Source organism: Camarhynchus parvulus, chromosome 7, assembly GCF_901933205.1.
Source record: "Camarhynchus parvulus chromosome 7, STF_HiC, whole genome shotgun sequence".
Taxonomy (NCBI): Eukaryota; Metazoa; Chordata; class Aves; order Passeriformes; family Thraupidae; genus Camarhynchus; species Camarhynchus parvulus.
In genome coordinates this window covers 35,932,399-35,958,825 of record NC_044577.1, presented here as the reverse complement: position 1 = coordinate 35,958,825, position 26,427 = coordinate 35,932,399, and the positions used below count along the sequence as shown (strand labels likewise).

The window sequence follows — 26,427 nt, the reverse complement described above, 5'->3', positions numbered from 1 at the left end:
GCAAAGCCTCTTAACAGGCATTCAATTAACGAGTATTGTAATTATCAGCAAACAACTACTAAAAACAGAAAAAAAATTACTGTGGGTCTCCTAAAAACCAAGATGAAATATAAGGGAACTGAGTGATCAGTGGGAGAGGTGAGTAAGTGACTCTGGCCTTACCTCTCATTTATTTGGTGTTGTGGTAGTAGCTGGAGTTGGACATTCCTCCCCCTCGGATGGCGTGGACGGCCGTCGGAGAAGATGCTGGGTAGTGACCAGGGCGGATGGGCTTGGCTGCACAGGGCAAGGAGGGACCAAACAAGACATTTTAGCTTTCCCATTTTAGCTTCCCACCTCCCCTTCTCCTCCAATTGTTTCCCAACTCGGTGGTTTCTGATCCAGCTGTGCAGAACACAGCACTCCCTGCCTTGGCCAACAACAAATACACCCATTTTCCTGCTTGCAGATCCCTTTTCCTGCTAGCAGATCCTTTTTCCTGCTAGCAGAGCCCCTCCACCTTCCCATGAATTTGATCTGCAAATATTATGGACTGTCCAACAGCAGAGCGAAGTCACTTGCTGGGCAGTGAGGCACTTTTTATGTCCAATTTACACCATTCCAGAAGATATCAATACAAAGGTTGGATGGCTCCCAACAAGAGGAAGCATTCAGGAGGTGACACTTTGTGCTGCATGATTCTCCCTCAGGATTTAATAACCCAATATTGTCATCTCCATCTAAACCGTTATCCTTTTTAATCCCAACAAATCATTCCAAGAATTGCCCCATTCCTCCGTTGTGCGCACACGTTGCATTGTGCCTCGGAGATATATCAATATCTGAAGTACAAAGGAAGATTTTTTGGAATTAAATCACATGGAGGAGTAACCAGGGGGAAAAAAGAGAAATGGACAAGGTCCAGAAAGGCAAGGAAAGAATGAAAGCAGAGAGGGAGCATGTAGGGGGAGGAGGAGGAAGAAAGTGAGCGACTAATTTAAGGAGACAAGTTTTCAGGTCACTAGAAGGGCACACAAGACCCATTATGCCCTTTATTTACCCAGTAGAACAGCAGAGCCTCTTTAAACTCGAGGTGGGGCAAATTCCATGAAAAAGTGAGGCCTTTGAAGATTCCTGTGCAGCAGAGGAGAAGCAGCCCCTCTTGTTTTATGTTTTACTCCCTCCACTCAACCCCCAGCAACCAGCCTGAGCCTGAAGCACGTGGGCAGCCCCTTTAGCTCCATGTCCTCACCAATTTGGGCAGAGTGTGCTCTCCGGGCCATGTTTTTGGCTCTCACGGCCTCCTTAATGCGATCCACCTCCTGCTGGTAGCGCTTGCGGTCGCGCATGGCGTTCTCCTTGGCCTCCTTCAGTGCACTCTCCAGGGCCTTAACTCTCTCTGCCGTAGCTCGAAGGCGTTTCTCCAGCTTAGGAAGCTCGCAACGAAGATCTGCATTATCACGTACCAGCTGTGGGGAAAGCCACGCAAAGTTAGAGGAGGTAAGAAGAAAGGGGTGAAAATCTCCTCAGAGAAATGGCGGGAGAAGTCGCCTCACAGAGAGAAAACGCCATCGTGCTCTCCATGGCTCATGTGCTAAAATTAAACAGGTTTCTTCCAGAAGTTAATGTGAAAAGCTTAGGTTAAAGAGAAATTTAGGATATCATGAATTGGAATGGACCCACAAGGTCTAAAGAAAGCAGTAAAAATCTCCTCAGAAATATGGCGGGAGAAGTCCCCTCACGAGGAGAGAGGAAATGCCACTAGTTGCTCTACACTCCTTGTGTACTAAAATTAAACAGATTTCTCCCAGAAATTTATGTGAAAAGCTTAGGTTAAAGAGAAATTTAGAATGTCCTGAGCTGGAATGGACCCACAAGGTCAAAAGAAACTGGCAAAAATCTCCTCAGAAAAATGACGGGAGAAGTCCCCTCACAGACAGAAAACACCACCATGCTATCCATGTGTCAGGTACTAAAATTAAACTGATTTTTCCAAAAAATTAACGTGAAAAGCTTAGGTTAGAGATAAATTTAGAATGTCCTGAGCTGGAATGGACCCACAATTTCTAAAGAAATTGGCAAAAATCTCCTCAGAGAAATGGCGGGAAAAGTCGGCTCACAGAGAGAATACACCACCATGCTCTCCATGTGTCATGTACTAAAATTAAACCGATTTTTTCCAAAAATTAATGTGAAAAGCTTAGGTTAAAGAGAAATTTAGAATATCATGAATTGGAATGGACCCACAAGGTCAAAAGAAAGTGGCAAAAATCTCCTCAGAGAAATGGCAGGAAAAGTCACCTCACAAGGAGAGAGAAAACATCACCAGTTGCTCTCCATAGGTCATGTACTAAAATTAAACAGGTTTCTTCCAGAAATTAACATGAAAAGCTTAGGTTAAAGAGAAATATGGAATATCGTGAATTGGAATGGACCCACAAGGTCAAAAGAAACTGGCAAAAGTCTCCTCGGAGAAATGGCAGGAAAAGTCACCTCACGAGGAGAGAGAAAACATCACCATGCTCTCCGTAAGTAATGTACTAAAATTAAACTGATTTATTCCAAAAATTAATGTGAAAAGCTTAGGTTAAAGAGAAATTTAGAATGTCCTGAGCTGGAATGGACCCACAAGGTCAAAAGAAATTGGCAAAAATCTCCTCAGAGAAATGGTGGGAAAAGTCGCCTCACGAGGAGAGAGAAAATGTTACCAGTTGCTCTCCAGACCTTGAGTACTAAAGTTAAACTGATTTTTTCCATAAATTAATGTAAAAATCTTAGTTTCTCTACACATCCAAAACTGCAGCAGAAACTCTACATTGCCTCAGAACACAGAAATCTCCAGGATTGTGCAAATCCTGGTCACCTCATTATTTTAAAATAATAATGCCTGAATATGTCTTACAGACATCACCAGGCATCACCCCAAATTCATCATTTCCAGTGGTTCTGATGTGTTCACCTGTGTGTTCCCTACTCAGCCATGTGGGAGAACTGGGAACTTCACTAAGAAATCACTTTTAGGCCTGTAACTACAAATATAATGATTTGAATTGGTGCACTTCCTCAGTTTAACATGAACCCGAGCAAGGTCTATCAATTATACAAATCACATCTGCCCTCTCATGCAGCAACAGCCAAGAGAGGATTGATTTTTAATAAACAGAAAACTGATGCAAACAGGCAGAAAATCCAGCCCAATTTCTACTGAACAGATTACACCACTGCTGGAAGTCAAGAGAAATCCGCTCCAAAGGAGTGACTCTCCCTCTTCTGGAGAGAAAAGTGGATTAACAACCACATTAATAATACAGCAAAGCAACAGCATGTCCTGACATTCACACGTTGTTTAACAATCAGAGCATTTGACACCTGCTGGGTCAGGCCTAGTGCTGGAGAAAAACACAAACCAGCTAAAAAAAACATTGTCACAATGTGCTTTTTCTGCAAGTGCTGAACCCTTGTTGTGTGAAGCAGTTATGATATAAAATCCAAACAGGATGGTATCAAGTCCAATGTCACTTTTCTCTGCAAGTTTCCTACAAGATGTGGATCCCAAGTTGATTTTGAGTAAATACACGCTAATGAGAGCTATAAAAATCCACATTTGAAACCCAGCAGATGCATGAAACCAGTGAAAAAAAAGGCAAAATGGTAAAAGAAAAACCACTCAGAACATGTCCCAGTTTCCACATTTAGAAAGTAGGTCTTGAAACCATCTGTTCCCCGGGAATCTGAAAACCCCAAACCTTAGCAGACACTTATCACAGTCCAGCACTTCCTGCTCTTTGAGCACTTCCACAGGAGTAATTAAAGCAAATCTGGGAGTGTGGGTCACTAATACAGCTCAGGAGAGTGCAGTGCACAGAGTTATGCCACTGCTCAAAAAAGAAACCAAAACAGCTTTAGTGCTTTGTGGTGTGCACCTGAATGGGGGCACACAGCTCCAGCATAGTGGGAGAGGAGATTTCAGGGAGAAATTCTTCCTGTGAAGGTGGGGAGGCCCTGGCACAGGTGCCCAGAGAAGCTGTGGCTGCCCCTGGATCCCTGGCAGTGCCCAAGGCCAGGCTGGACAGGGCTTGGAGCACCCTGGGATAGAGGAAGCTGTGGGACATGGCAGGGATGGGACTGGATGGGCTTTAATTCCACATCTGGGATTGTATGAAACTGGAATTCCACGAAGGAAGGAGGACACACAAATGGACAGGCCCAGAAATTACCAACCTCACCACCCCAGGGAGGCACCAGCCCTTCAGCTGCACAGAAAACCCCAATTCCATTGTTTTCATTGAAAACTCTGCTGGTTGAATCCACTCCAACCACCTCCAAGGTGCCTCTGAGCAGCTTCAGGCCCAGGAGTCAAACTGGGGATGCACAATCCATCCAGAAAACAGCTATTTTTATGTATTTCCTAGTGCCAAAACAGATCTATTTTCACAGAAAACAAAAAAATCCTGATTTACCACATTCCTAGAAGTACAGAGAGTGGGAAGAGCAGCTCTAACTCCCAATTCCAAGGAGTTTAGTGGGTACATTTTCCTCAGACAGCACAGGTTACCTTCCAAAATTACTCTTGTAAATATTCAAAAAGTGCAAGTTTTGATGGAGGAAGGGAAGGAGGGGAAAGGAGGGGAAAAGAAAGAGGGGTAAGGAAAGAGGGGAAAGGAAAGAAGGGAAAGGGAGCCTTTACCTGTTTGTGAACCTTTGTAAGTTGTTCCAAGTTGTTCTCAAGAAAGGAAATTTTCTGCTTCTGCGCAGCACTTCCACCTCCATCATCACTATCCAGTTCAACACTCTGCACACAAAATTGCAGCACTCAGCAAGGCCAGGCACAAACTCAAGGGGAAGCTCAGCTCTTTGGCAAATCTGAGCTCCCCAAAGGCAGAAAAGTCTTACTGAGCCCCAAATTTAAGAGAAATTATTTTAACTCTTTGTTTGATTTTTAGGAATCGCATTTCCCCTTAGACAAAAAAACCAAGCTATTTTTACTGAATAATTATGGGGGAATCCTGAATAGGAAAACCAAGTTATACTAAATAATTTCTAAAGCTCATCATCTTTGAGAATTTTGTAGCTGAACTGCACTGGATAAATTCACTTCCCTCACCCACCAACATTTTCCTTATCAAATTAGGACCAAATAAAAGCTGATAGACATCAGAACAGCTTTAATCTTGTTTCTCACTGCTACTAAAGAAAACATTATCCCATTCTGTAAATGTATGCACTAAAGGCTTCCAGCAAATCACAAGAATATTTCACATAAAGGAGAAGATTTGGGTTTAAAAGAGCAGAGTTTTACTTTTTTAACACGGGTGGTAAGATCCTGGACAAACAGCTTGCGCAGATTGTGAAGAGTCTGAAGCTCCCTTGCCTGGAATAAAAATAACAAAACAATAATTTTTAGAAAAGCACAAATGACAAGGACATAGTAGATGCTCAGGTGTAAAAGTTCTCCTTGCATTTGAGTTGGTAAAAGGAGAAAAGAACTCTGGATTTTCTCTCTAGGAATCACTCTGAATGCACAAAATAAACCCCATCCAGCCCCAAAACCACATTGATGAGAACAATTTCTCCAAAACCGGTAAAAACAACATTTTTAAATTTTAATTTAGGTAGTTCAAAGCTGTTTACTCAAAAATTAAAATATGTATCACCAGGGTATACAGATATAGGAGGAAAAGCTGAATAAAGTGTAATTAAGACCTACCACTGTTTCCTCCAGCCCTTTAAGGTCTTCTCTTGCTTGTTCCCTTTTATCATTAAGGAGTCTGGAAAGATCACAACATGGAACCCAAATCAATCCAAATGAACAGAGGAGAATCAACAGCATCCAGCTGGAGCTGCACATCTGCAGGTGGCAGCAAATTGCACATCTCTAATTATGTTTTTGATTGCCCCAAATATCCAATTTTGTCACCTGGAAGGGCTGAGTCACCACCTCCATCTTTGTGTCCACACATGGGATTTTCCTCTCTCATTTCCAGGAAAGGCTTTTTACTCAAACATCTGGTTTAAAACTCCTCAAAAATCAACAAACCCCACCACAAATTCCCAACTTCTTTCATGCTTGTTTTGCTGTGTATTAAGGAATGAGAGATTTAAGACTTGCTGGGATATTTTATAAAGTCAGAGCTCTAATGAACTCTTTTTGGTAGTTATCAAAGCCACTATTGAAATGCCTGGGGTATAAAAATAGAGTAATTGGTAATTATTTATTAGTAGCTCCTTCTGGCTTTGCTACTGAAATTATATTTTCAGTGTGAATTTTCCAACACAAATCCCTCTCCCTAGCATGTTTTCCACACATGAAGGGGTTCAGGGATACCAAACTCTGCACTTACATGAGCTTTTCCAGTTTCATTTCTCTTTCCTGGTCCTCAATTTTTAATTTATCATAATCAGCACTCAGCTTCTCCTGTTCCAGCTGCAGCTTCTGGTTCATGCTGGAAATGTGAAAGGAAAAGTCAGCCCAGCTCAGGAGGAAGGGAGGGAAAATCTCCACGAACAAAATGGGATTGGGCAGAGCAAAAGTAAAGCTGTAACTCTTTACTGAAAAACTCTGGAAGAAATGAAGCATAAAGAACCTGGAGGACATTATTTTAAAATATTGGAGGGCTAAATTTAGTGGTTTGTTTTGTTTGCCTTAAAGGGGACCCAAATTGTTGTTGCTTGCTTCCTCATTTCCCTACAATTAATCTTTGGCCATAAACAATAAATATGATAAAAGAATGCCTAGATTTTAGGAAAAAAAACCACAGGAGCAAACCATAACAGAGTCACATTAGTGTGTGAGGAAAAAATATAAAAATGTGTGAAAATGGGAGCTGTTGGAGTCAGCCAGACTCTCAGAAGGTCTGGGGCAGGACTGGCTGCTGTGAGAATCTCAAACCCTTCCTGGGGACGTGGTTCAGTGGTGGCTGAACTCGATGACATTAAAGGATTTTCCAACCCAAATGATTCCGTGATGCTTTAAAACCTGCTCTCCTCCAAGCTCCTCTCACCTCCTGACCTGCAGGTGCAACATCACCCTTTTTTATAAACTCCCTATGATTTTATGGCCTTGTTAAAGCTCCCCAATAAAGAATTAGGCACTGTAATCCACCCTACAAAATAATTACAGGGTTGGCTGCTGCGTGTAAGGGCAGAACATGCAAAGCAACATCAATCAAACCTAACAAAAGCAAGCCCAAAGCATCCCAGGACAGAGGAGGGGTGGAGAGGGTGAACTTACTCCCTGATTTCATCGATTATTTTCTGCTTCTCTTCGATCTCATCCCTCAGCCTGGACAGCTGCTTCTGGTGGGCTTCCCTGTGGCTCTCCATCTGCTGCTCCAGAGCCTTCTGCAGACACAGAGTGGGAATCAGAGCAGCCCAGGGACACACAGCTCCCTCTAACCCAGCCTCTGGATTTGAGGGGAAACACCAAATCCACTCAGGAATCTGCCTGCCATTTCCTTCTGTCATCACAAAAATCTGGGCCTGCTCATCCAGCCTTTAAATTCCGTTTTTAGCAAGAGATGTATGACAATTTTGACTCATTTTCTTGCAAAAAGTACCCCATGAAAACCCAGGGCTTGGCCACAAAACCACTGATTTTACACCAATCCTCTCTTATTTCCCCTGTTTATTCACCCAGGAAATACTTGTACAGCTCCACCTGTGACAGAAATGAAACCCAAACCTCTGAGAATTGTTTATCCACAGCCCTGCTATTGAAATTATTATTTAAATTTAAACTCCAGGAGCAAACATGCCTCAAGCAACAGGAAAAACTCAATTTATGTCTTTAGACTGCTGACGCAAACTTTGCTTTTTTCCTTGGAGCTGTGAGGTACAAGCACTTTAATCACAACTGCTTTCATCACTTTACAACTGCTTTCATCACTTAAAATTTTTGGGATGGAGGGAAAAGTTCTGCAGCTGGCAAAGCTCTATCGCTGTCCTTGTAAAACTGTATTTTTCCTTGTCTGCAATGTGCAGCCGCATCAGAACAACTGATTATTGCAAACATTTCCTGGCATTCCAAAGGAAAAAGACCAGAAAACGGGTTTATATACTTTATTATTATTTCCAGGAGGTAATCAGAATCCCAGCAGAACTTTGGGGAAGCAGCCTCTTTTAAAATCAAATTTATAAGTACCTAAATGATATTAAGCCCAGCAGCCTCATCACTACTGAGCAAACTGACTTCCAGCAGAGCTCCAGCAGCAAAAAGTTAGTGTAACACAGAGGTGAATCAATGTAATTTTTACTATGTGAACAGGAAGACAAAATTCCACCCCAATGAACAATCTCACCAAGAAATTCCTTCAAAATTCCCACTGTGCCAAACTACCTTCATCTCCTCTGCATCCTGGAGTCGTGTCAGGTGCTCCTTCTCCTTGTCCTTGAAGCTGACTTCGTGCATTTTTTCTGTTTAAAGGTGGAAACAGTTTTAGTTTTAATTTTATATTTTAGATTTAAAAATAAATTTAATTTATTCCAGGAGATGGAATGAAGATTCTGTTCTAACAATGCAGGAGATGATAAAATAATTTAAAAAAATAAAAAGTCTTGTCCCCACCTGCTGCTTCCTCAGAGAGGGAAAATCCGTTGTGCAGAAATCCAGAATGATTTTTTTTTTAAGGTTATAAATTGATATAACCCAGGAGCTTAGCAAAGCTACAAGAGCTCCTTTTGATACCTACACATTTTCCACATTAAATTGGAAGGGGAAAGCCAAGCTAGCCTTAAAAATGAAGTCAGCTGGGAAAGACACAACTTGTGCACATCTGAGGGAAGCAGCTTTGCTTGGAACGAGGCAGGGATGTCGCAGAGGGACAACTGAAATTTAGATAAATCCTTATTTTACAGAAATCCAGCATTTTACAGAATATTCAGCAAGACTGATTGGTGCCATTTGGTAAAGGATCTGTGTGTGGGTTTTATAGTTTTTCACATCACTAAGACACAAAACTGAGTGTCCCAAGAGAGGAATGACGAGACCCAGAGCTGTACCTTGAGCGCGTAACTTGGCCAGCTCCTCGTTGAGGGAGTCCTGGGACTCCTCCAGCTGCCTCCTCTTCTGCTCCATGTTCTGCATGTAGTCTGTCAGGGATTTGATCTTGGCTTCGTGCTTCAAAGACAAGGAGCAGCAGTGAGAGGGGAGGAGCGCAGCCCTGCCCTGGGACTTCAGGGACAACTGGCCCGTGGAAGGGAGAGGGAACAGGGAATTTCCACACCCAGAGGGGATGGCTGGGACAACTCACAGCAGAATGGCTGGGAAGGAGCTAAGAGAGAGTCTATACCATACTATACTATACCATACCATATCATACTATAACATAATATAGTATATATATTATACTATAATATACTATAGTATACTATAATATAATATAGTATGCTATACTATATACTATAATATACTATACAACACTATACTATAATAATATAATAATAATATATAATGTAATATAATGTAATATAATATAATATAATGTAATGTAATATAATATAATATAATGTAATGTAATGTAATATAATGTAATGTAATGTAATGTAATGTAATGTAATGTAATATAATATAATGTAATATAATATAATATAATATGGTATGATATATCATATGATATACTATAGTATACTATAATATAATATAGTATAGTATACTATACTATAATACACTATGCTACACTATAATAATACACTGGAATGTAATATAATATAATGTAATACATTATATTATAATACATTATATTGTATTATAATATATATATATTATATAACATAATATGATATGATAGAATATCATATGAGAATATCATATGGTATACTAAGATATACTATACTATAATATACTATAATATAATAGACTATACTATAATATGCTGTAATAATATAGTATAATATACTATACTATAGTATACTATACTAATAAAATATAATTAATATAATATAATATATAATTCCATAGAATAGAATAGAATAGAATAGAATAGAATAGAATAGAATAGAATAGAATAGAATAGAATGGAATTTAAAATCATTTCATATAATAAAATAGAATTTCATATAATATCATATCATAATAAACCAACCTTCTGGAAACTCGAAGTCGTATTCTCATCTCTCACCTCATCCCAAAAGCCTCCCACCAGCACAGCTGGCAGGCCCCAAGGCCTGGAGCAGGCAGGAGCAGACCCACCTGGGAGATGAGGAGCTGGCAGGCCGCCAGCTCCCTCTCGCTGGCGTTCATCTTCCTGTTGGAGTCCATCTGGGCGCTCTCCAGCTGCTTGCTCCTGTTCACCAGCGACTTCACCTCTGACTTCATCTTGCTGATGTAGAGCCTGGCCATGGTGAACTCCTCCTCGATCACGCCGTTCACATCTGCCAACTGAGCACACAGGGAGGGCCGGCTGCTCGCACCCAGAGCTGCTCCTGCTCTGGGAACCAGCCTGCAGGCCGGGCCTGGGCTCTGGGATGGCTTTACAGGCCAGGGGTCATTTCAGAAAGAGAGCTTGGAGCAGGGGAGAAGAGCATAAGTTACTTCTGAAAACTTAAAACTCAGATTTGGAGGACAAAAAAAAATTAGAATCAGGATCTTTTCACTTAATGAGTGCTTATTACATTAAGGACATAGCTTCCTTCAGAATTTTTGGTTTGATTTGTCTTTTTATCTTGTATATTTTATTTTTATCTATCTTGGATATTTCACATTTGTGTGAAGGGATATCATATCCAGGCATTAGGATGGATTTCAGGTAAAGGCTCTTCCCCCAGAGGGTGCTGGGCTCCCCAGGGAATGGGCACATTCCCAAGGCTGCCAGAGCTCCAGAAGGGTTTGGAGAGCACTCCCAGGGATACCCAGGGTGGGATTTTGGGGTGTCTGTGCAGGACCAGGAGCTGGATCCATGATCCTGTAGGTCCCTTCCAGCTCAGGAGATTCCACTGAGGATCTGTGCAGGTTCTCCCTGAGCAGTAACACAGCTCAACTTCATCTGCTTCCCCTTTTTTCCCAGCACTGCCAAAGGGAAGGGAACATGTGCTGCTTCTTCTCCCAAAAATCCTGAAAAATGACATTTCTTCCAAAATTGTCAGTCTGCTCTGAGATTAGACACACTTGGAAAAGATGCTAATTGCCAACAAATTTGAAATTATTCTCGAAAAGCTCCTCAGTCTGGCCTGATTTCCACTGGCAGCTGTCCCCTGAAGTGCTGACATCTCAGTTCCTACAAGAACTCGTACCAAACTGCCTCTGCCTCCATTTGCAAAGATTTCCTGTCCCAGTCCCGGCTCCTGCGGCCACCAGAGGCTGCTGTGACATCTCCAAAGGCTGCAGTCTGCAGCACCACAGGGACGGCAGGGACTGCGTCCTCTGCAGCAGGACAGGCTGCAGCTCCTGCTGCCCAAAGAGAGCCTTGGCAGGACAAAACGTGAACTAAAAGTAACAAAAATGTATTGCAAGGAGTTTTCATACATCTCAAAAATGGACTTAGCCCCTTTCAACCACTGCTATTTTTCATGGGGTTTTAAATAGACAAGGATGGCATTAACACCACCAAGGAGATTTTTCCAGGCCGTGGAAAGTTTCCATCGCTGCCATTTAGCAATGACCATACAAATATTTTCTCTGAAATCAGCATTTTGTTCTTGTACAAATGTGACAAAGTGAGCAGCCACCTCCTCTGCTGCATCCCCAAAGCACACAGAGCCACACAGAGGCAAACCTCAAAGCAGGGCTGACCAAAATGTGCACCAAACTTCAGATCAAAACTTGGCCAGGAAGCCAATATTTTCATATTCTGTGAATTCTGAGTCGTGCCTGCTAGGGAAGGAGTTGGGCTACGTGTGGATTGGTTTGGGGGGAATTCAGACCCCGCACTAATCAGTTCATTGACTCCCAGATGGGCTCTGGCCCCAAAAACTGAGCTGGGAATAACTGTGGGAGCTGTGAGCCCAGACACTGAGCCTCCCCTGATGCCTCAGGTTTAGCTTTCTGTTTTTCAGGCTCTGTGCTGCTTTAGTGTGTAAGTCTAGGTTTCATATTATGGGATGGTGAGCTCTGTGCACAGAGCAGGGAGACAAAACAATTCCTGCTCCAGCTGGGCACCAAGGACAAATGACCCAAATCTCAGCCCAGGAGCACAAACCCCGTGGGCTGGAGAGAGAAAAACAAGCAGGGTGGGACTGCCTGGGCTAAAGCTGGGATGGGACAATGAAGTGCAAGATGCAAATGGAGCAGAACTGATCCCAGGGAGAGACCCCGGGAGCGCTCGTGCATTTTGGGGCCATTTTGGTTCATCTTGGGTGCAGCCCTGGCTGGGCTCTGGTGCTGCCCAAGGTGGATCCATGCAGGAGATCCTTTGAATAAATCCCTGCTTTGTTCTGTGACTCTGCCCAGCCTCTGCTCCAGGGCAGCATTCACAAAGCATCAGCCCCATTTCTGTGGGATCACCTCTGTCACAATCCCTGTCCTGCTTTGTCACCTGTCCCCTCCCTGGTTTTCCTGCAGCCTCAACACCTTGGCTCCCCTGCAGAGAAATGGAATTTTCTCATTCCTTTATGAATTCCCAGTCCTCAAGGAGGGGCTCTGTTATTCCTTTATTATTCCTATTCACTATTCTGAAATCTTGGGGTATTTACTGAGCTGGCCTCTTGCTAAATCCCTGCTTTATTCTTTAGCTCTGTCTAGTCTCTATTCTAGGTCAGCTTTCATAAGCCATCATTCCCAGCCAGATAAAGAGCTCTGCAGTGTCCTCCTGTGTGCTCAGCCAGGATTTACAGAGAGTGTCCTGGGGCAAGGACTGCTGGATCCACACATTCCACACCTGTGATGCTCCCGGGGCTGGAGCCAGGCTGGGAGAGCTGGGAATGTTCCCCTGGAGAAGGGAAGGCTCCAGGCAGAGCTCAGAGCCCCTGGCAGGGCCTGAAGGGGCTCCAGGAGAGCTGGAGAGGGACTGGGGACAAGGGATGGAGGGACAGGAGCCAGGGAATGGCTCCCACTGCCAGAGGGCAGGGATGGATGGGACATTGGGAATTGGGAATTCCTGGCTGGGCTGGGGTTCCCAGAGCAGCTGGGGCTGCCCCTGGATCCCTGGCAGTGCCCAAGGCCGGGCTGGAGCAGCCTGGGATAGGGGAAGGTGTCCCTATCCAGGCAGAGATTTGGAATCAGAAAAGCTTTAAGTCCCCTCCAAGGCAAGCCCCAGTGGGACTCCCTGCTTTGCTGGGCTGTTTCCCTGCAGGAGGAGCTGGGGAAAGCTGAAAGCACAAGCACAAAGCCCACGCACGGTTTTGACGTCGTTGGTGCCGATGATTCCCCCGATCTCCCCCAGGTCCTTCAGCAGCAGGTTCAGGATTTCTGTGGCTCTCTTCTTCTGGTGGTTGCTGAGCTCCTGCAACTGGCCCAGCTCCCTCTGGGTCGCTGTCAGGGCGCTCTGGAAAGGTTCAAAAACAAGAATTACCCTCCCCTCTGCAGGCTGGGCCGTTTTCAGGGGGTATTTTCTTCATGCCTGCTGGCACAATGTAGTGACACATCCAGTTCCACCTTGGCATAATCCACTTTCACAACTCACTTGCCACCAAAGACTACTTTAGATCTATTAAATGTAGCAAATCCGCCAAGATTCTGATTTGCATAATACATCAAAGGAGGTTAATCACAGGGAAATAGGTAGGGAGGGATAGAAAATTCAATTTTTTCCAATGGATTTTGTGGTAATCTGGTTTACTGGGGGAGATAACAAAGCCTTTAATGAAACAGATCTGTTAACAACAGCTCCTTAAGTTGGTGTAATGAATTAAGGGAAAAGGATGCTTTAAGCTACTAAACCAATCTTGATTTTCCTCAGATCCCATTTTTTGCTTAAGATTCAGGACACATCAGAGCTGAAAAAGCCGATTAATTTTTTTTTTCCTGATTCCTTCCTTGAGATCCCCTGGCTCCCTGTAAAATCCCAGCTCCACAGCACAGAGTCCAGAAAACCACAAAACGCTGCCATTTGCACGAGGCAGATTTTCACAGCTCTCTTGGCAAAATACAGCTTTTAAATATCCAAAACACAGGATGGCCACTTCTCACATCCAGTCCCTTGCTGCAAGAGCCACAATCTGCCACCAACTTCCACAGAGCAGCTTCTGAATCCCCTTAATTTCGTTGTTTAATTAAGACAGGGATGAGAGGGTGACACCAGCAGGTTTTTGGGGATGTTCAGCGTGCAAGGAGAGAACCAGGAGGATGAACAAGTTGCTCTTACACTTTTCTGTGCCAGCTCATCTGCCAGCTGCTCGTTGGTCCTGGTTTTGTCCTCCACCTCCTGGGATTTCTGGTCATAATTGACAGCCAGCTCTTCCAGGGCTTGGAGCACCTCCTTCACCTCATCCTTGGCCGCCTCATTCTCAATCTGGAGCCGGGTCAGCTCCTCCTGGATCTTCTCATAATCCCTCCTGGTGGAGGCCAAAAGCTGGGGAGGAACATCACAGCAGCATTGAGCGACCCAAAAACCCCTTCAAAAGGCAATATTGAAAAGGAGAAACACAGGCAAAGAGGGGGGGAAAAAGAGTGAGCACAAATCGCGCGTGCAGCAGGGGAGAAATCCTGAAAACAGCAGCAGTTCCAGCACAAAAGCATTTGAAGGAAGCACAAAAAAAAAGCTCTGAACTTCAACGAGAAAAATCTTCATCAAATCCTATTATGACCCAAGGCTGAGGCACAGAAACTGACTCCAAGCAGTATCAGAGCTCCAAAGACATTTTCTGCCCTCAATCCTCAGAGCAAAAAAAAAAACATCCCACAAAGTAAAATGTTTCACCAGAGGCTCAGGGCTCTGAGCTGAGCTGAGGGAAAAGGGCTCTCTGAGGCAGCCTCAAAGACCTCGTGGCTTCACAGAAATATTTTGATAAGCAAACCTAAGACGATTATTCTCACTCATCATCTGCAGGACGATGCTGAGGACAGATTAGCTGCTCCTGTTTGCTGAGGGAAAATATTAATCTCAGAAGAAAATACTCACTTCACACACACACTTTAGAGAGTGTTTCCAAGCTGGAAAACTTCTTAAATTTACTGTTTGCTTGCTGCTGAGGTTTCAGTGATTGTGGGAGGTCACTGTCCCTTGCCCTTGAAGCAATGCTCAGTGAGATGTTAAAGCTTTGAAAATTCAGCTCTGGTGTGCTCAGCACAACCCCAGCCCCACCAGCAGCCCTGCACTGCAGGGGGATGTGAAAATGAATAAAAGTGACACCTAACATTTATTGCTAATACCGCACTTTCAAGAATAACAACAAGCCCAGGGCTTGACATGGCATGAAAACATCAGATAGGGAATTACAACAGATAAAAGCAGTGCAGGAGGTGTGGGAGGGCCTGATGCTCATCCTAACAGCAAAGTTTGGGCAGTCATTCACAGAATTCACTCCTTCCCAAGCAATATGGATTATGGATTGGTATAATATTGCAGACAGTGGAATAAAACCTTCCCTGCTGAAGTGTTTTGGCTGGATTTCTCCTGATCTGCCCACCCAGCACCTGAGTGAGACCCCCAGCAAAAAAAAAAAACCAAACAAAAACATTTCTGTCAAGCAGACCACCCAAAAAGCAGAATGTCCCAGAAGAAATGGCTTTTTTCTTTTGGCTCAGAGTGCTTGTGGAAAATAGGAAAGCAGGCGGGCAGCTCTGGAGGCTGGCACGTGCCCAGGGAGGACTCAGATGTAGGGGAAATTTATCTCCCTGGTAATGCTGCAGCCTCACAAGTGCACTCACGCTATGGAAAAAGCCATTGGATTGCCAGAGCCAGATGGCATGTAAATATTTAAACAACAAAATAGCTTCAAATCGTCTTCCTGCTAAACACAGATGGAGCTATTATTTACATTTACTTCAGAAATTTTCTGCGCGGCTTCAAGAAGTGGTGGGCATCACCTGCAGCATAAACAAGGAGATTCTGGGTGATATGGTGTGGAAAAATGGAGCAAGCTTTTCAAAAGCCACCAAAAAAACCTAATGGAGAGGAGCTGTAAATCAGGGAAAAGGCCCATGGCTGCAGCACTCCATGGATCTGTTCCACCTGGGCATGGAATACCCAGAATCCCCCAAAAACACCCACCTGAAGCAGCAGCCAGAGGTGAAAAGGCACCAAAAATCCCCCTAAAATCAGCCTCATCTGCAGCAGGTTTATAATTAACCTGCTGGCTTAATCAAGCACAAATAAGGGCTGGTTAATTAGGGGGAGCAGAGTGAGGCAGCTGCTGCTGGATCAGTGAGCTCATCACATCTCCAGGGGAGAGCAAGGACGGCTGATGTGGGGAAAAGCACCTTGAATAATAAAATATCACCTTTGAATAGTAAAATACCACCTTTGAATAGTAAAATATCACCTTTGAATAATAAAATATCACCTTCTCCTCCCAAGGTAAGCACTGCACAAGAGCTGGGACCAGGCAGACAAAGGCTCTGGACAGCACCAGCTGCAGAGATTTTGGAATTTAGCAAAGCTGGACCAGGAATGTGCACAAAAAAAGGGGAGAAATGGGCACTGAAAAGCTGATTGATCTTCCAGAGGTGGCACTGGAACAGGGAGGGTGAGGAATAATTCAGGAGGGATGCACATCACCCCAAAACCAAGGCACAGCTGTGGGGCAAAATCAGCCCCAAGGGATGTGAAAAAGTTGGGAGAAGTGAGGTGACACAAATAAACTCATAATACACATCAGGAAATAAATTATTAGAATAATATATTATAATGTAATAATATATTATAATATGATAATAAAATAACATATTATTGTTATTATATAATTGTTATATATTCTATATAATTTGTATTTACTATATTTTATAAATATGTAATAATAATGTACTTCAAGTGCATTATTATTATGCATTTTAAAATAAGATGATATTATTATTATTATTATTATTATTATTATTATTATTATTATTATTATTATTATTATTATTATTATTATTTTTTGTAGCCCCAGCACAGAGCAATCAAATCAAGCTGTGGCAAGAGAATGAGAAGCTTAAGCATAAAATAAAATAAAAATAAAAATAAAATAAAATCAAATAAAATAAATTAAAATAAAGCTGGAGATTCCCCCAGCCAGGACAAGTCCCCAGAGGGGGCAGGTGAGCCCTGAGTGATAAATAGCATACATGTTCATAAATATTTTTTTTTTCTCTAATAACACCTTGGAAATCCTTTCTGAGGGCCTGGATACACAATAAAAGCAATTCCTGAGAAAGATCACAGCAACAGTTGGGGAATTTGGTGTTATTGCCTCATTTTGCATCCTCAGAACTGCTCACAGAAGGGAATGGCTTGACTGAGTTTAGTGCTCACGTTTCTCCATCCCAAACCCAACAAAAATTCATTTTAGGGACAGAAACGACGCAATCAAATGTCTGAAGTGAGCAATCCAAGATTTTACAGCAAATCTGGGGCAGCACCAATTATCAGGTTTTTCCATCTCACAGATTGCTGTCTCTAATTGCCAAAATAATGGTAATTAGTGATTTAGTATCAGGAAATCTCTAACTGCCTGTAGTCTGTCGTGCCTGGGTACCTGAAGGGGCACAGACACATCAAAAATCACATTTGGAGAGAAAAATCCTGGCCCCACTCCTACCTTGGACCTCCAGCATCACTTCCCAGCAGGAGGGATTGTTATTTCAAGGACTTTTATCAAGGCTTAATGAGAATATTATGAAATTTCAAGTTTAAGCCTGGCTGACACCTTTTCCACTTGAATTTCAGCCAGTTAATATGAACAGCTGGGGCAGAATCATTAAACAAGGGGCTCAGGAGCAAAATGTAAAGGGATTTTTTTTAGGTTGGTTTATTTATTTTAGTTCCTTACCTCCTCTTGATCCAACATTTGCTGCTTTAATTTTTCAGCCAGCTGGCTCTGCTGGTTGATTTCGTCATCCTGCAATGAAACAGCGGTGGAGATTTTTAATTCCTTTTCACAGCTCTCACTTGATCACTTTTTATTTCCTCTTTCTAGGAAAGAAAGGGGAATAAAACTTTGTGCATGTTTGAGTGGTGTGAGGGGGGATAAAACTAAATATACATAAATAAATATATATCAATATACCAGAAATAAAATAAATAAATATACACAGAGCTCTGCTGTAAAAGCTGTTAACACTGGTATAAATGGTGATATTTTGGGTTGGGGATCCCTTTGTTTGGGATCAAATACCTTCTCACTTCCTACAGTCCTGTCTCAAATTATGCTTCCCATGTTTTCTAGGGAAAAACTCAAACCTGCTGCCAGTTACCTCTGGAATAATTTACTGGGCTTTGCTGCTTTGCATGAGGAAAGTGAAACAATGACTGATTTTTTTTTCCTTTTGCTGATCAATATGGAAAAGCTGGAGAGTGCAATCAGAGAAAAGCTGTCATTTCTTACAGAAAACTGCTCTTTTCAGTGCCACCAGACTGTGCAGGGAGACCAAAATTCAGGTTTAGACACATTTTCTCTGTGTCCACAAACAGCCAAACCTCAATATTAACAGGCAAGGACACACTGGGCTTTTTGCTGCTATTTTCCTGCTAATTACAACTGAATTTTAAAATTGACTATTGATTCACGATGAGAGCTGCCCCCTTTTTTTTTTTGCTGCTCTCATCCAGGGTGGTGAATGGGTTTTTTCTGGGCCTTTTTTTTCCCCTCCCCTTTTCATCTTCCCACAAGCCAAAGCTCTTAATGGCTGGAGAAGGGAATTGCTGAGAGCTTTAAGTGCCACCGATGTCCCTCAAGCTGTGCAAAGAAATAAACAAATAAATGAGCCCTCTGGGCTGTGTTGGCAGCTCCAACGACACAAACAAAAGGGGATGGGGGTGTATTTTCCTTCAAATTCTACGATTTTTTCCTCCCCTGGTGACTCCAAGATGACATTACAGTTTGCTGAGGGATTTTACACAAATCACTGAAGAAAAGGACTTAAAACTATCAAAAAACTGGGCTCTGATTTCCTGGAGAGTGCTCCCAAACGGTGTCTGCACAGGGAAAGGGGGTGGAGAGCCTACAGGATCTGCTTTTGTGCAGTATTTGGAATTTTCCAGCGTTTTCCAGTTCACAATAGAAACAGCAGCAAAAAATACACAAATAGAGCAAAAAAGGAATAGAGCAAAAAAATCAGAAATAGAAGAAATACAGCAAAAATATAAAAGTAGAAGAAATAGAGCAAAAATACAAAAATCTTGGCAAGAATTGTGCATCTCCACCCAGAATCCAACATTCCCCCATGGAATCCAACATTCCCACCTGGGATCCAGCATTCCCACCCTGGGATCCAACATTCCTCCATGGAATCCAACATTCCCCAATGGAATCCAACATTCCCATCCAGAATCCAACATTCCCCCCAGGAATCCAACCTTCCCCATGGAATCCAACATTCCCACCCTGGGATCCAACACTCCCCCTGGGATCCAACACTCCCACCTGGGATCCAACATTCCCACCTGGGATCCAACATTCCCCATGGAATCCAACATTCCCACGTGGAATCCAACATTCCCACCTGGAATCCAACATTCCCCCACGGAATCCAACATTCCCACCTGGGATCCAACATTCCCACCTTATCATCCAGCTGCCTGTAGAGGCTGGCGATCTCCTCGTCGTATTTCTGCTTCTCCTCCGTGGAGATGCTGGCGACCACGGGGGTGATGTTATCAATGATTGGGGTGTTATCACAAGGCTCCAGGTTCTTCTGGTCCTTGGCACTGATCTGCTCCTCCTCGGGCACAGCTTCTCCTGCAGGGAACACAGCTCGTGGAAATCCTACAATCCCATATCCAGGGATTCTCCAGGATGGGTGTTCCTGGTCATGGAAGGGCTTTGTGCCCCTTCCAGGGATACAAATGACAAGGAAAAGGTGTGGGGAGGTGGCCACCCTTGTGAGGGTGATGATCCCATGGGAATGCAAACTCCATGCGATGCCTCAGGGTTTAGATTTTATATTTTTCAGACTCTGAGCTGCTTTAGTGTGCAGCTCTGAGCTTCACATTCAGTGTTGCTGAGCTCTGTGCACAGAGCAGGGAGACAAAACAATTCCTGCTCCAGCTGGGCACCAAGGACAAATGATCCAAATCTCAGGTTTGTGATCCCAAGAGCACAAACAGCTGTGGAAGAGGTTTTACAGAAATTTCAGTGAGCCACAGAGAAGTTTGACAAGAGGATCCATTTTTAGCCCTGAAAGAATTTTCTACCAAGGTCTTTGACATAGAAACCAAGAAAGAAAGAAGGATCAATAAGAGAAACCTGCAGCTGCCTGTTCCAATGAGCACTTTTTTTGTTTCTTGTGACCAATGAGTAAACTTAGGAGTTTTGCAAGAATGTATAAAAAGCATGCATGCTGGAATAAAAATAGTTTGAAGCCTTCTGAAAATGGAGTGTGTTGCTTTGTACTGTCTCTGTCTCAACTACAACAAACCCCGTGGGCTGGAGAGAGAAAAACAAGCAGGGTGGGACTGCCTGGGCTAAAGCTGGAATGGGACAATGAAGTGCAAGATGCAAATGGAGCAGAACTGATCCCAGGGAGAGACCCCAGGAGCGCTCGTGCATTTTGGGGCCATTTTGGTTCATCTTGGGTGCAGCCCTGGCTGGGCTCTGGTGCTGCCCAAGGTGGATCCATGGAGGAGATCCTTGGAATGAATCCCTGCTTTATTCTGTGACTCTGCCCAGCCTCTGCTCCAGGGCAGCCTCTCAAGGCATCACAGGGACTCTGTGAGGTTTTTCCCAACCTTGATGATCCCATAAAATCCAGCAGCAGGTTGAACACTAAAAGCACAGAACTCCTGGCTCTCCTTTCACTCCCTTGATACTCAGGATTAGCTCCATGGATTAACAGAGGTGTCAAAAAGGAGGGAAACCCCCCCCCAAATTCCAGCCTAAAATCTGCTGGCATTTAAATATCTCTTCCTCCAGGGTGGACCAGCACAGCCGCGTTTAAAACAACATTCAACTTTTACCTTGCAAATTCCAGCACAAACACCAACTTCCAGAGGTTGCCTGTGCACAGCAGACACATTCCCTACAAAATCCCTGTCCCTAAGGAATATTTCCTTCAGGAGCAGCCCTGGGCTACAATTACAGGCTCAGAGATGAGGGATGGGGTGTGGTGCTCATGGTAGAAATTAAATTCACCTTTACCAGAGGCTGGGGAAGACCCTGGATGCTGCACACATTGCTCAGGGGGTGGGAAGCGTAAAGGATTTTCCCTTTTCCAGGAAAAAACTCCAATATTTTAGCTCCTGAAAGCTTGACCAGCCATTCTTCTTGCCAGTTTATCTCACTGGCAGGGGAACAGGTCAACAGGACCAACAGATCAAAGCCCAGAAAGGCTGAGTGAGGCCCCAGAGCAAAACAAAAAGGGCAAGAAAAAGCACAAGATGATTTTTTTTTCCCCCAGCTGAAAGCACGGAAAAAGTGGAATTTGAAATCAAGCAGCATCACCTCTCTCCAGGTACTTGACTCCAAATGTTTTCTGCCCTATTTCTGAAGGCTTGATGGCATTTTCTATTATTAATGAGGGAAATGGGAATTGATTTTTTTGCTGCTGGAGCAGGGAAGGAAAGGTGGGTTTGGTTAGAATGCATGTACACAAAAAATGTTGCTCAGGCTGTGGAGAATCCACCAGGATAAACATTTTGGGATTAAACATTCCCAAAAGCAATGTTTAATTTCTCACTCATTGGATGAAAACCTCCTGCCTGTAAAACACCAAAAAACTGGGCACCTGGAAGCTGAAATGCTCAGCTCACCCATTCCCTGCCACCCTTTTAATTTGTAGAATAAATCCTTAATCCCTGGAATAAACTGTGCTGGTGGAATATTATCCAAGGTGGGATTGCTGGGACTGTTCCCTTTGTAAAAAGCCTCCATCCTTCCAGAGGATGGGAGTGCACAAGGTCAGACAAGAAATCAATAATCTTTTGAATGCATTGCTGGGTAACAGCAGCACCCAGGGAGGGGAGGAGGATATTTAAACAAAAAGATCCATCCAGGCTTTTGTAAAAAAAAAAATAAGCTTTGCATTGGTTTGTTTTTTTTTTTTTGTTGGTTTGGAGGTTGGGGATTGATTTTTAAAATGTGAAATAATTCAAACTAAGGCTGGTTTGCTGCCAGAAATTATCTGCCAGTGTTCCAGACTAAACTACATTTTAAAATAGTTTTGTTTTCAATAAAAATTCTTATATTTGTGTGAATCCATATTCTGCCTCCTGTACCATCCTACAGCTGATGTTACAACCTACCCTGAACAGCAATTCCCCACTTTTCTAATCAGAAAATTGGCTGATCTCAACAAAAATTTTCATTTAGAAGCCACAGGAGCAGACAAATGGTGATTCTTCTAAGCAGATGCCACTCCCTGTCATTGCACTAAAGGACTAATTAATTATTCTAATGTGAAATTCAATTATAAAAAATCCCCAAACCCAAGGTCCAATTACCTTAAAGCACAATGATTCTAATGCCTCAGGAGCAGAGTTATTTTTTTTAAAACCCCAAATATAATGACATTTTTCCTTTTTTGATTACTATCATTAACAATATTAACATTAGTGACGCCTCCTGTGTCCTCTACCCTGAAATCACCAATTTTGGCATTTTCTCCCACAAACGGCTGCTGGTTTCCCTGGTTTTTGCTTATTCACTTTCCATTATTATTATGAACTGTGAGTTATGATGTGAATTTAGATTTCGTGGCCAGACACAATTAATAGAAATTGTGATTTAGGGCAAGATTTCAACACAGACACATCCAGCTCCCAATTTTTGGCACCTACCATTCCTCCACCTGTTCAGCTCCAGCTCCAGGTGCTGGATAACGTTCTTTAAACTCTTGTTTTTGTCCTTCTCCTTCTCATACTTCTTCTTCCACTCCTCGGCTGTCAGCTCCAGGTTCACAGACACCGTGTTCTTGATGGTCTTGGCCCTGCAAACAAACCCCAGGGCAGCTGCTTTGGGGTTTTCATCCCAGTGCAACCGTGGGGATTGGGGATTTTCCCATCATACAGAGGGGAACGAACTGGGAAATGGTGGATTCCCCATCCCTGGAAGTGTCCAGGGTGGGGAAGGGAAGAGGAAAGAGAGGGAAGAGGAGAGGAAAGGAAAAAAGAAAAGGAAGAGCAAAGGAAAAAATAGGAAAGAAAAAGGAAAGGGAAAAAAGGAAGGGAAGGGAAGGGAAGGGAAGGGAAGGGAAGGGAAGGGAAGGGAAGGGAAGGGAAGGAAGGGAAGGAAGGGAAGGAAGGGAAGGAAGGGAAGGGAAGGGAAGGGAAGGAAGGAAGGAAGGGAAGGGAAGGAAGGGAAGGGAAGGGAAGGGAAGGGAAGGGAAGGGAAGGGAAGGGAAGGGAAGGGAAAAGGAAGGGAAGGGGAAAAGGGGAAAAGGGGAAAAGGGAAAAAGGGGAAAACGGGAAAAAGGGAAAAAAGAAAAAAAAAATGAAAAAAGGGAAAAAAGGAAAAGAGGAAAAAAAGGAAAAAAAGGAAAAATGTTCCTGCCTCCCTAGGCAAAAATATCCCAAATTTCAAGCCTCCTAATAACCACCACCACTTCATTATTCTGAAAGTGCTCAGCTCCAACCCAACCCAAGCAACTGTGCCAGGAAATGCAAAGCAAGCAGAAAACAATGCCCAGCACCTACTCCAGCAAATCCACACTGAAAAGGGAAACCAAACCAATCACTGTGAATTAAGAAAGCCTCAGATCTTTGCCCTTCACTGCTCAGACACTGAGTCCCTTCAAATGCCTCCAGTGCTGTTGAATAAAGCAGATAAGGAAAAGGATAACAGATAAACCCTCAGCAGTTTATAAAGCTCCAGTGATTTGCACCCTGTGGCAAGCAGGACTTTTATTATCTTAAAAGTATTTTTTAAACAATCTTGGGCTTTTAAAATAATTTCCTAATGGTCAGTGTTTACACTTTGTCTCTGCTAAAAGCACAGCTCAGGTTTCCACTCATTTAACTGTACCAGGGATAAAAAATTCCTGCCACACCAGGAAGATTCTCCTGATGATGGATGAAGCCCTTACTGACAACTACAATTAAAAATGAGATAAAAACACGAGGAAAGATGGAGCAGAAAAAGAGAAAGCTGATTCACTACTATCAAAGGAGCACTTGTACAGTTTGATTGGTACAAGAGCTCCTCTGAAGATGGATTTCACTCCTGACATTTATTTTAATGGTGACATAACTCTTTTCTTTTCCCAGGAAAAATCAGCAGTCAGCCATGAGTCATGGACCTTCCCTTTCATGCCACTGAGCTCCTCAGCGGTGTCACATCAGAAAAATGAGACACAACAACCCAAGAGCCTGGAAAAGAACCCCCATTCCCACCATTCCCACCCAAAATCCTGCCGGAGAAAGTTGTGCATGGATAATCCATGGGCTGCTCTGCACAGAGCACCAGTCCTCCCAGGGAAATACAAATTATTTCCTTCCTGACAATTCAGAATTCCTGGAAATTCAGTTGCTGTCCGTGAGGATTGCCTCACAAATATTTCCCTGTTTTCCCAGTTCTTGCACTGCCATCCTGGTCCTCAGTGAGGATCACCCCCAAAATGCTCCTCCTCCCAGGAAACTGATGAATATTTAGCCAGGATGTGCAGAGCCACTCAGAAAACTGCCTTGCCCCAAAAAAGGGCAAATTTTACTCATTACGGGAAGAGGAATGAAGCCAGGGGGAATGTAAACTGAAACTGAACTTGGAAGCTGGATTTCAGAGTTGTTCATGCTCTTGATTTCATTCCTGCATCTCAGGATGCGTGGTTTCGCTCAACACATGATCGGATCAGTACAAGTTTGGATCTTCAATAGCTAAAAACCACGTTCAGCTCACAATGGGGGGAAAACACCTACAAAGGACCTCTTTAACCTGATTTTGCTCATGGCCACTGCCTCTTTTTGCAGTCCAGAAGCTCCACATGGTGGAAAACAACCCAATTTTAAACAAAGACAAAGCTATTGTATCCTCAAACTGTTCAACTCTCTTTAAACAATCCTAACTTGCCAGTATTTTTCCTTTCTGCTACTACACAAATCAAACAAAACAAGTAATTTTCCAAAGGATCCCAGTTCTCCTCAATTACCACAAAAGCAGTAATTACATAATGAGCCCGACCTATTTCTGCAAACCTTCCCAATGCATTTCATATCACTCTTGTCAATAAACACACAAAGAAGAGAAATTTCCTTTCTGGATCCTTCCATAATTTTTGTTCCTGAATTGTCCAGATCCTCCAAACATCAGGTCCATGAGTCACCATGGCAAGCTCTCAAAGGTGTCAATATCACAGAGCCCACACTCTTTAATTTTCTTGATTTTTAGAGATATTTTTACATAACAATGATCCCTGAGATGGAATTGAAGGAAGACAACTCTTAAAAGCATCAACAGCACTGTTAGACAAAGCAAAACTGAAATTTTCCACAGAAAATTGCCCAGTGCCTTTATCTTTCTTAGCAGGCCAAAAACGAGATGTGGTGGAAAAAAAACCCATTTTCACAGCCAGACAAATGTATTGTGTTCTACAACTGCTAAATTTTATTTTGCACAGTCCTAACTTGCTGATATTTTTCCTTTCTGCTACTACACAAATAAAAATTTGGATTTTCTGAAGTCTCCAATAAAGCAAAACTGATTTTTTTCCACAGGAAGCTGCCCAGTGATTTTCTTTCCCATAAAATTTCAAGGAATTAAGATAACATCTTAATTTTTCTGCAGGAAAAACAACCAGGAAGGAATGCAAGAGTTTCTTACAGACATTCTTCCACGGATTGCCCAATCCTTCCCCACTTTTCAACCCTCAAGCAGAGCAGCTGCTCCAACATTAACCTTGATTTTCCTGGAGGATTTTCCTGGAATCACTGGGAATAAAGAGCCAGCTCTCTGAAGCTCTCCAGATTTTTTTTTTACCAATAAAAAAGCTCTGGATTCCAAGGGAGGAGGGATGCATCCAGGCTGATCCCATGGGACTCACCTCTGGCCAAACATCAGGGTGGACTTGGTCTCGGCCTCGTTGAAGACGGACGGGGAGCAGCAGATGACAATGGTGGTCCTGCAGTTCCCCCCCAGGGAATCCTGCAGGATCCTGGTCATTTTGCTGTCTCGGTAGGGAACGTGGGTTTTCTAATCCAAACACAAGCAAAAGACAAGAACAATTGTTTTAACCAGAGAGGAGGTGCTGCAGACTGCAAGGCAAGATGTATTCTATTTGCCATCTGTATGGCAGTTGTCTTCTGTCAAGTGGGCAGTTTCCTTATCTCCTCCACAATCACTCCTCCCTCTGGGGAGACATCTGCTGATAACAGCCACTGAATGTCACTGCATGGCTGATAAGAACTGCAGCATCCCACTGGGAGATGTGAGCCCAGAGGGAGGAGCCAAGCATTGCTACCTGGATATAATCTGGAGATTCTGGAACACCAGCCAAGCATTGCGGATATCTGGAGT

General features: G+C 43.2%; 1 protein-coding gene across 1 annotated transcript in view; it reads right to left on the bottom strand.

The window, feature by feature from the left end:
• The window catches only part of KIF5C (kinesin family member 5C), a 76,704-nt gene that overhangs the window by 6,869 nt on the left and 43,408 nt on the right, over positions 1–26,427 (bottom strand). Inside the window, exons 10-25 of the mRNA XM_030952223.1 lie at positions 25,955–26,103; positions 22,761–22,909; positions 19,550–19,725; positions 17,818–17,886; positions 14,214–14,420; positions 13,248–13,394; positions 10,166–10,354; positions 8,977–9,094; positions 8,315–8,391; positions 7,211–7,320; positions 6,321–6,422; positions 5,687–5,747; positions 5,279–5,350; positions 4,667–4,771; positions 1,232–1,448; positions 163–276 (exon numbers count right to left, since the gene is read on the bottom strand). Of these exons, the coding sequence (XP_030808083.1) occupies positions 170–276; positions 1,232–1,448; positions 4,667–4,771; positions 5,279–5,350; positions 5,687–5,747; positions 6,321–6,422; positions 7,211–7,320; positions 8,315–8,391; positions 8,977–9,094; positions 10,166–10,354; positions 13,248–13,394; positions 14,214–14,420; positions 17,818–17,886; positions 19,550–19,725; positions 22,761–22,909; positions 25,955–26,103 (2,055 nt within the window). The 3' untranslated portion in view covers positions 163–169. The remainder of the gene's footprint in view (positions 1–162; positions 277–1,231; positions 1,449–4,666; positions 4,772–5,278; positions 5,351–5,686; positions 5,748–6,320; positions 6,423–7,210; positions 7,321–8,314; positions 8,392–8,976; positions 9,095–10,165; positions 10,355–13,247; positions 13,395–14,213; positions 14,421–17,817; positions 17,887–19,549; positions 19,726–22,760; positions 22,910–25,954; positions 26,104–26,427) is intronic.